We start from the raw sequence: 10,701 nt of genomic DNA, 5'->3' as shown, positions 1-10,701 counted from the left end.
CTCTGTGGGTGCCATTTCTCTGTGGGTGCCATGGCTCTGTGAGTGCCACGGTTCTGTGGGTGCCATTTCTCTGTGGGTGCCACAACTCTGTGGGTGCCATGGCCTTGTGGCATCTGACCCCTGCTTTCCATACATTTAATGGAAAAGCCCCACACAGAATGGAACAAACCTGTCCAGGTGTTCACAGCAGGACCAGTCACACCTCAGAGATGTGCCAGTGGTTCTGTGGCCCCGGGAAGATGACCCTTCCTGCCTGCTGACCTCCTGACTGACTCAGCCCAGCCACACCAACACCTTCCTCAGGCTCAGAGGCATCACTGAGACCCCCAAAGCGCCCATTAAACCTCCTCACCCTGGGACAGCCACAGCCCAGGGCGAGGGACATCACCCTGTAAAGCTGAAGCACCACGAGCTCCCAGCTCACATTAGTTATGATCAGGGAGAAACGCTTTTTCCCAGTGGAGGCATAAAGGTGAATTATTTGCTGCTGTTTCCAAGAGATTCACCAGTGCCCCAGGGCAGTGACTCGGTGCTGAGCCACAATTAAAAATGCTCTGTGTCCCTGGTAGACAAACAAAGCTGTGTGAGCTGCAGGGCTCCTCTGGGGCCCGGAGCCAGGGCAGCTCCAGCACCCTGGGATGGAGCCAGGAGCTGCACGGGCAGTGCCCATCTCTGCCCCTGGTGCCAACAACAAAATATTTTCCTTCCAAAGGCTCTGCAGGTAAAGCCCTCAATCCCCCATTGCCATAGGAACTGTGTGTGCCCTATCACCATCCAAGGACAGGGACACACCACACTGCAGCTCCCTCCACCCCAAACACAGCTCTGATGGGGCTGGTTTTTCTCAGTTTTTTCCCTTTTTTTTCCCCCAGTTTTCCCTTTTTTTTTTTTCCCAGTTTTTTCTCAGTTTTTTCCCCAGTTTTTCCCAAGGAGGGTGCCCTGCTGGTGCTCACTGTTCCAGGCTTTTTGGCACATTCAGTTGCTGCCCTGCCTTTGGGCACGGTGATGCTCAGTGCCACCATCACAGGGTCCAGCAGAACCCATGGATGGGACTGACCCCATGGCTCAGGTCTCAGGGAAGTGGCTCTTTGGGGAAAGGGGAAAAGGGAAAGGGCAAAAGGGGAAGGGGAAAAGGGAAAGGGGAAAAGGGGAAGGGGAAAAGGGGAAGGGGAAAAGGGAAAGGGGAAAAGGGGAAGGGGAAAAGGGGAAGGTGGTTTTCAGGGAAGAACAACACACAGAGAGCAGCTGGTGAGCTCAGGCAGAGCCAGCTCCTGCCACTGCAGCAGTGCCAAACCCGGGACTGGCACCTCACCCTTCCCCACTGAGATCATCAACATCCACCCCAGGAATAACCCAAACCCTGCTGGGAGCAATAATTAATTAACAAAACGAGGCAGCAGCTCAGCAGAGAGGCAGCAAGGGCTCGGGGGACCACAGGAGCTGAGCAAGGCAGAGCCACAGGGCAGGGATGCCCCAAATGCCCATTCCAGGGGCAGAGGGGGGGTCAGAGACACCCAAACCCCACCTGTGCCCCCTTTCCTGGGCACGTTCCCTCTGCTTTCAAAGAACAACCCAGTTCTGCACAGCTGCGTTCAATATTTTATCACAAATAAAAGATGAAAGTGAAATTAAGCCAAATGTATTCCATTAAATATTGAAACCATTTAGGCTTGCTCTGGCCCCATTTAAATGTTTTACTGAGCATAAAACGCTCCCTCTCAGGCCTGGCACCGGGAGCGGATCCAGCCCGGCTCGGATCCATGGCAGGGGATGCTCCAGTGCCCAAATTGGCCTCTCCAGAGCCAGTTTCCCACCTGGCAGCAGCCAGACAGGAGCCAACACAGCCCAGCCGTGTGCCCAGAGCCCGAGCTCCTGCTCCCCTGCTCCTGCACAGGGATCCTGCAGGGCAGGGCAGGAGCAGGGATGTGACCCACAGCCCCAGACACTGCGCAGGGCTGGCAATTGCACTTCCCAGCTGAGTTCCCCATGGTGCCCATCCTCTGTAGGGGCTTTGGGCTCCCCCACAGCTCTGACCAGGAGGATACAGAAGCAGGTTGTGCTGAGCACCTTTACAAGCTCCCTCCTTGCACCAGCAGCTCCCAAGTTTGTGTTTTCCTTGCCTGTGTCCTGGCACTGCAGCTCCTGAGCAGCCCAGGCCCTCTCTCTCCCCCTGAGCTAATGAAATCCATCATTCCAACCAGCCCAGGCCAGGACAGACCCACAGGGACACCAGCTACCAACAGGCACCAGGAATACACCGAGCATCAGGGCTGCAGGAGCCTGGAGACACTGGTGCCCTTCCAGAAGCATCTTGCGAGCCCCACATCCCCAGCACCATCCTGGCAGCTGGAATGGATAAAAAATTCCACACCCAAACCACTCCGGGTGGTATTTCTGACACCAAGGAGGTGGAGAAGGCACCTTCCCACCATCCTGCAAAGAGGATTAAGCTGGTTAAGAGTTTTCTTCAGCAGGCTCTGGGGCTGGCTGCCGCCCCAGCTGCTCAGGCACTTCTTTGCTTTGAAGACGTTCATCTCCTTGCTGTGCCTTCCCCAGGGCAGCAGTGGAGTCCCTTGTGCATGGGATCACCGCCTGCACACGGGGCCTTGCCTCTCCCTGCTGTGCTGCAGAGCTGGGGGCGTTTATGGGTTTATTTTCCAAGAGCTGGAGGCACAGGAGGATGGATAAACCCCGGGAGCTGCGAGCAGCGGGCACGGGCACCAGCAGCATCCCTTGGCAACTGAGCCCTGCATGCAAATGACAGGCACCGACTGCAGAGCTCTGGGTGTCCCTCTGCCAGGCAGCAGCAGCCCTGCAAGAAAAGCAGGGCTTGGTTCCCAGGGAAATGGATATTTACTGCCCTGAGAGCCCGTCCTGGGAGCGGGGAACGGGCTGTGGGGGAGCAGCACCCTCAGAGCCACACATGGGCACAAGGGGCACAGTGCCAGCTGACCAGGGCTGCAAAACTGCCAGGATCTGCCTCCCCGTGCTGCATTTGGGCACAGCTGCTCCCCAAGCAGGGTGACAGCACCGTGTCCATACCCTGGAACCACGCAGAGAGGGGGAGCATGGCAGGAACCACCAGAGCCTCCTGGAATGGTTTGGGTTGGAAGGGATCTCAAAGAGCATCCAGTGCAAACCCTGCCCAGGCCAGGGACACCTTCCACCAGAGCAGGCTGCTCCAAACCCCATCCAGCTTGTCCTTGAGCACTTGCAGGGATGGAAATCTGCTCTGGGCAAACTGAGCCCAGCTCTCCACACAGTGAGAAATGCAAAAATATGAAATCAGCTACTGGCTGCTATTAAAATTCATCCAGCAATGGGAGCTGCAGAGCAAACTGCTTTTCAGACAAAGAGCTGCTGGAAACATACAGAAACATGGAATGGTTTGGGTTGGAAGGGACCTTAAAGGTCATCCCGTTCCAAGCATTTGCCATGGGCACAGCCAAGGTGGGAGCACAGGCATCCCCTGCCTGCTCCTGCCCCACCTTCCCCATCCATCCCGGTTGCACCTCTGCTGCCACTGGCACTGCCTCATGAAGGGGAATTTGGTCCAAGCAACTTGGCAGCACCAAGATGTTTCTCCCAGGAAAAGGCCCCTTCCCTCCAGAGCTGCAGCCCTGGAGACCAAGCTAAACCCACCCCTGCAGCAAAGCCCACCCTGACCCCACACAGCAAAGGAGAGACGAAACACTCTGCCCAGCTCCCTCCCTCTAACAGCCAGGGCTAATCTTGCACAGAAAGACACTGAAATTAATTTATTTCCATTTCTTTCTTCTGGCCTAAGCAGCTCCCCTCCCACTTTTTCCAGATTGATCCATCAGAAAATGAGCCCTGCTAATGCTCTGCGCCAACCGCTGAGATAAAAGCCAGCCCTGGCTTCCAGGAGGCTCCAGGTTGCTCCAGCCCTTCAAAGGCTGGGAGGGCAGGGATGAGGGCTGGGATTTGGGCAGGGATGTGGGCACCTGCTGGGGAGCAGAGCACGCCCCAGGGGCAGGGATTTGGGTGCCCACTGGGGACCAGCAGATGCTCAGGGCACCCCCAGCCCCCTCCCAGCACCCCCAGGACCAGTCTGGGTGAATCCAAACCGTGGTCACTGCTCCTCTGCAGGGCTGGAGCAAAGGTTCCCATCCTCCTGCAAAGCTCAGCTCTGTAAAGCTCAGCTCTGTAAAGCTCACCTCTGTAAAGCTCAGCTCGCTGCAGGAGCAGAGGGCAGCCTGTGGACACACAAACACAACAAAAAACAACCAGAGATGCCACGAACCTCCCATGTTAAAAAAAAAACAAAAACAAAAACAAAAACCACATGAGCACCGCTGATTCCAGCCCTGAGCCGCCCAGGGCCCAGTGTAATCAGGAGTCCTTAGAGCTCAGGGCCACCGGGACAGGTTTTATTTACAGCACTCCCACATTAAGCACGGCACAGCCAAGGCTGGGGCAGAGCACGGAGCCTCCCGAGGGGGCCGGGCAGCAGCTGAACCCCCCCAGCCAGCCCTGTGAACCTGTGCACATCAAAGCTGAGCCTTCAAAGGAAAGGTCCCCGGTGCCACCGCCTGCCCTGGCAGCTGGAGCTGTGCCCAGCTCCGGGCTGGCTCCTCCCGAGCCAGGTGCCAGCAGGATGCTGCTTTGCTGCTTTGCTGCTTTGCTGCCTGTCCTCGGGGCAGCAGCACAGCAGTGACACCGTGCACACCTGGGACAGCACCAAGAGCAGCCACCCTGCTCTGAACTCCACCAAAAAGCTTCCCGGTGGTTTCATCCCCTGATTAACACAGGAACCATCGCCCCTGCTAACGCAAAGGAGCTCATTAGCACCTCTTCCCAGGGAGGAAAGGCTCATCCTTAATTTTTTTCTTTTATGTTCTTCTCCTTTCAGGTCCAATTAGTACAAAAATCTTCCCTCGCCCAAGCCTGCAGAGCTCGGGGCTGTGAGGATGGGGCAGCCCCACAGAGCCCAGGTGTCCCAGGGACACAGGGGCTTCACGTGGCCCCTTGGCTCCTCACTTAGGCGAGACTCCCATCACTCAGCTGTCACGACAGGCCACGAGTCCCCCTGGCTGCACAGCTTGAGTTTCTGTCGAGGTTTCTGAAGCGTTGCCAAAATTACAAGGAGAGGCAGCTCCTGCCGTGGCACTGAGAAAATCGGGATTCACACCCCTGAGCAGCAGACCTGCTCTTTTCCAGGAGCCCCTTCTCCCTGGAACCGCAATGTGTGAAGCCAGGAAAGCACCCCCAGCCTGCCCAGAGCTGCTGTGCCCTCGCCAGTGGGGATCTGTGGGGAGAGAGCCCCAGGCAGAGGCACCTGCCAGGATTCCTCTTGTGCCATGGCACAGCTCATGGAGGGCAGTAATTAACCCCTCATTATCTAGCAATGACACCTTGAAGGTGTCACCTGTGATCCAGGCAGAGAGGGGTTTGTCCCCCAGCCAGGGGGGCAGCTCAGGAGCTCAGACAGAGGTTCCTGCTCAACCAGAGGTTCTTGCTCAGACAGAGGTTCCTGCTCAGCCAAAGCTCTGCCAGAGCAGGACCCCTCGCCCAGGGCTCTGCTTCCAGGGCACCCACCCATCACTGCACCCCCAGCCAAACCCTCAGCCTGGCCCTGTCCCAGCTGCACTGGGAAGGCTGGAGTCACCCCCAGGAGCTAAAGATGCTCCCCCAGCAAACCACATTTCCCCGGGATGGAACACTGAGGACTCAGCACCTCCAAAGCTCGAAGCCAACAGGTGCCATTTTGATGCCTTTTTTAATATTACAATCATCTTTGTTTCCCCAGCATCAGCGGTTTGTTTTCCAAACACACTCAGATCAACATCCCTCTTTGTTTAAGAGATGATAATAAACAAACACGTCGCGGGAGGTTCCCCCTCACATAAAACAGCAGGAGGGAACAAACCTCAGGGGCCATTAGGAATAGTAATGCCAGATTAATTTGAAATGGATTTCTATTCATTTACATTCGCTCTGGCCTGTGTGAGCCATTAGCTCTGGGTGCATCTGAGGGTCTGACATCCTTGAACAGGAGCAATGATCCCAGAGCCCGCTGGGACCAGAGGATGGGCTGGGAGAGGAGGGAGCTGGGGTGCCCCAGAGCCATGGCAGGGACCAGAGGGCATCAGGAGGGTGGAGATGGTGCCCAGGACAGCGTGTGGAGCTGGGCAGCTCCGTGCCCGTGCTGTCCTGAGCCAGGATGGCCCCAGGGACGCGGCAGGTCCCAGCAAGGCCGGGCGTGCACAGGAGAGCAGCTGGCACACACGCTGGCCTTGGGGAGCTCCCTGCAGCCCCTGGTGCCAGCCAGGCTCAGAGAGTGCCACAAACCCTGCCAAAAACCCAAAATAACCCCCTGTGCTCGCTCAGCACCCTGCACAGCGGGCCAAGAGAACACTGAGAACCCCAGTGACACCTTCCCACCAGTGCCACCTCAGTGCTTCAGCCCGCAAACCCCTGCCAGACTCGGGGCTGCAGGGAGAAGGAGCTGTGATGTGACAGTTCTGTGATTAAAAAGACACAAATTAAAACCAGCAGAAGCCTCCAGTGTTGCCACCCCAGAGCATCATCTGCATCACGGCGCCCACGGCGAGAGGGGCAATTACCAAACAGGATTATCCTGCTGGGAATGCAGAGGCACATCAAAAAACTATTTCCATGTCCCCCCAAAATTATGAATGCCTTACAAGGATGATAATAATGAGTTTTAGGGCATACACATGATCTCCCCCACTGTATAATCTGCCCATTTCAGAGACATGGAGCTCTAGCAGCTCTATTAGAGAAGTAAATTAACTTTAATTTGATTGCTCCTCAGTAACAGTCATTTCAGCACTCTAATCAATAAGTCACAGGGTTTTATGGCTGCCCTCTGTATCAATCACTCCGATCAGTAATAAAACCCTTTTATTTGAAGAACACCTGAACACTGTGTAATTACCTTTGTGTACAATTACAGACCCCAATTTACCATTTCACCTGCAGCAGCCCCCAGCCTCGCTAGGCATGGAGCATCCCCTCCTTGCTCAGGGCTTCCTGAGCTGTCCCTCACCCTTCCCAATGTCACTGCACCACAGGGTTATTACTCACACCCCAGCCAAGCAGCAGGTCACAGGAGACACTCATCTCCCAGAAATCCCCCAAGAAAAGTCAAGATCCGAGATCCTGCTGGGGAAAGGCGGCTGGGAAGACACAACACTGGTGTGTGGCGTCACCAGCAGCTCCTCACAGCACCCAGCAGAGCCCCCAAATGGAGCCAAATCCATCACAGAGAGACGGCACAGCCGGGAGCAGGGCAGGGAGAGCAGCACTGCCCAGACATCCCGGGAGGTGACAAGCTCACACTTTGGAGGGAGCAGATGGTTGGGGGACTGGTGAGGGACAGGGAGCAGCTGATCTGGCAAGCCAGGCGTGCTGCCTTGGTGCCAAAACTGCCTCGTGCCCTGCACAGCTGCTGGAAAGGCTCTTTGGTGCCACCTCTGTAAAGTCACTGTTCCTGTGGCTCTGCTGTCCCACCCCACGGGTGGGGATCCCCTTGGACAGGGCCTGAGGGAACCACAGAGACCCCAGGCAGCCCCCCAGCACGGGACTGACAGGGAAACACGGCCAAGGGCAGGTTACAAGGCCTGGGGCCGTACTCAGATGTTCCTGCCTGGCAAAGGATGCCCTGGCACACTGGGGCACTGCAGGGTGTGATGTGATCCCCTTTCTTCCCCCATAAGAATTCTTCTTATTCCCTGTGCACAGCAATTCCCACTGTCCTCACTGGAGCTGCACAGCCCCCAGCACTGCCCCCATGACTCTCCTGGATCAGGATGCTCCCATTGCTCCCAACCAAACAGAGACCTCAGAGATCCCTCAGCACAACACAGCCCCACATCAGCACCCCAAAGCTGTGCTCAAGAGATTCTTCCAGGGCATTCTGGTTTTTATCAGTTTTGGTTTTGCTGTTTCAAGAAAAAAAAAACCTGCACAACTCTTAAAAACCACTGGAACTGCCTCAGGGAAATATTTTCACGAGCAGATGTCAGGCCTCAGTTGTTACAGGAATTATCCCCAGGATCCTGAGCAGAGGAGAGGCTGCCCCATCTCTGGCAAAGCCGTAACAAAGATGCTGCTGCTGCTGGAGCTGGCACAGCTGCAGAGGTTCAGTGTTCAGTTACCCCTCTGCAAATCCCAGCACTCACCTGCCCGACCCCAGAGGGGTCCCGTCACTCACCCTGAAGTCGATCCCCACGGTGGAGATGAAGCTGCCGGCCAGGAAGGCGCCGTCCTTGAAGCGCACCAGCAGGCAGGTCTTGCTGACCCCCGTGTCCCCCACCAGCATCACCTGCAGGGATGGAGGGATGGAGGGAGGGAGGGAGGGAGGGGTGTGAGGCTGCAGGTTTGGGACGGCAGCCCCACTGCAGCCATCACCCCGCTCCATCGCAGCTCTGGGCAGCCGTGCCTGGGGGGAAGAAGCACATCCAAGAGTGATGTCCTGGGAGCCAGGGCAGGGTGGGGAAGGCACACAAGGGGATTATTCAGACCCTGCACCATGTCACCAAACTGGAGACACCTTCCCCTGACAGGCACTTAACAGGTCTGTGAAAACCAAGAGTGACACGAGCTGCCCCTGCTGTGCCCACAGAACAGCCCACCCCGTGTGGGGCTTCCCAGGAGGGTGACACTGCTCGGGGGGGTCCCCAGCCACAGTGCCAGCTCCAGGGGTGCCCTCTGCCCTCGCTTCAGTGGCACCCACACATGCCCACGGCCACCCTGCCAGCCCTCCATGGATGCCAAGGCAGCAGCTCCCGGTGCCACCTGCCTCAGTTTCCCCACCCAGCAGCCGGCCTGGGCACGGACAGGGCAGGCAGCTCCTCGCCACAAAGCAGCCACGGCAGAGCTGAGGCTGCTTCCAAACGCAGCTCCCCAAAGCCTCTGCCCACACCAACAGCCCTGCTGCCCCCAGGGCGCTGACCCTGCTGCCCTTGGTGGGATGACACCGAGAAAACCGCGACAGCAGCGGGGCTGTGCCAGCTCCTTCCACACCTGCCGTGCCAGGCTCCTTCTCTCTGCCATCAGCCTTCCACGAGCCATTAACCCGTGACAGGACTGAAATGGCTTTGTGGCAGGGACCGCCCCGGGTCACACCGAACCCTCGCAGGGGCTGCCACAAGTGGCAAACGCCAGCAGCCCTCTGCAGAGGCAGCAGCAGCCCCAGCCGCAGGTGCAGCTCGTTCTGGCGCTGCCAAGGAGGGCAGGATGTGCCCACGGCGCCCCACATCCCCAGCAGAGCCCCACAGCAGTGCCCCACAGAGCACCAGGCACCGAGCCCTGGCACAGCGGGGTGAGGGCAGCCAGAGCCCACAGGGGTACCAGTGTGAAGCCAAGGGAAGGACGAAAAAAAGTCATTTTTGTACAAAATATTGATTTTTTTAAAAATTTTCCAGACATCTTTTTGGAATAGGTGACCCTCAACAGCAGCTTCTCCCAGCACCAGCAAAGCCTCACTCGGGCACAGAGAGTGCCCAGGGCCAGGAGCCAGCCCTGTGCCCAGGACTTGGCACAGATCGGGAGCCTCAGGAGAGGGGAAGGGAAGGAGAAAGTTTAATAAACCAGGCTGTTACTGGACACAAAGCAATTTCTGCTGCCACTGGGTCAAAACCAGCCAGACCATTAGCAGATGCTTTCCCTTCCCGGTGTGTTTGGGCTTATCTGAGACACATTGGGTTCACCCTCTGCCATGGGGACCATCCCTAGGGAAAGCCTCAGCCTGGGCAGGCACAGGTGAGCTCCAGGAGCCAAGGACCAGTGCAAACACAGAGGTGGCTCCATTTTAGGGAAGCTGTTGAACCATTAATGCAGCTGTATCAGGACCAACCACCTACCAAAGCAACCAAGCACATTTCTGGAACGTCCAAGGAGGGCAGGATGTGCCCACGGCGAACATCTCCTACCCCACACCCCAAACCTCCACACCACAACCCCACAAGCACCAAGCTCTCCCCACACACAGCAGGCAGGACCAGCCCCAGCAAAGCCGCTCTCTCCAGGCTCCATGGCCCGGGCTCGGCACAGAGATCCGTGTCACAAACACACAGCGGTTTCACCGAGCCGTGCCTCCAGCCCAAATCACTAAATGAGCCCCAAAATCATCGAATGAGCTCCGAGCTGGGCTGGCATCAGGTCGCAGGATGAAGTGGGGAGGAAGCAGATTCATTTGCGCTGTGACTCGCTCGCCAGGGTCTGAGCGGCGAGGAGAAGCCACCTGAGCGCAGCAGGCTGGGGACATGTGAGCGGCAGCTGGAGCACATTCGGTGCCCCTCGGGGGTGCCATCACCACCCGGCTCACAGCCCCGCTTCCCTGCAGGCTCACAGCATCGGGGGCTTACAGCAACTCCCCGGAGCAGCCTTTGGCCGTCACTTGCACAAGTCCCGCAGCCCCAGCCCCGCTCCGGGGGCTCTGCGGGAGCCCCCGCCGAGGGAGACCCCGACCGGGCGGCTGCGGAGGGGCGGGATGAGGGCTGGGAGAGGGGAAAGCAGGGATCCAGGCAAGCAGGGATCCAGGCAAGCAGGGATCCAGGCAGGCAGGGATGAAGGGAGAAAGAGATGCAGAGACGAAGGGACGAAGGGATGCAGGATGCAGGGATGCAGGGACGAAGGGATGCAGGGATGCCCGCCCGGTCCTGGCCGCCGGGAACTTCGGCGACGCTACCCCCGGCCCCGCACCCGCCTGAC

At 57.8% G+C, this 10,701-nt stretch overlaps 1 protein-coding gene across 1 annotated transcript in view; it reads right to left on the bottom strand.

The window, feature by feature from the left end:
* Positions 1-10,701, bottom strand: part of RAB26 (RAB26, member RAS oncogene family) — a 30,334-nt gene that overhangs the window by 15,188 nt on the left and 4,445 nt on the right. The window contains exon 2 of the mRNA XM_005425961.2: positions 8,201-8,311. Coding sequence (XP_005426018.2) covers positions 8,201-8,311 — 111 coding nt within the window. The remainder of the gene's footprint in view (positions 1-8,200; positions 8,312-10,701) is intronic.

The sequence above is a fragment of the Geospiza fortis genome, unplaced genomic scaffold (genome assembly GCF_000277835.1).
Source record: "Geospiza fortis unplaced genomic scaffold, GeoFor_1.0 scaffold213, whole genome shotgun sequence".
Lineage (NCBI taxonomy): Eukaryota > Metazoa > Chordata > Aves > Passeriformes > Thraupidae > Geospiza > Geospiza fortis.
This window is presented reverse-complemented; position numbering and strand designations above follow the sequence as displayed.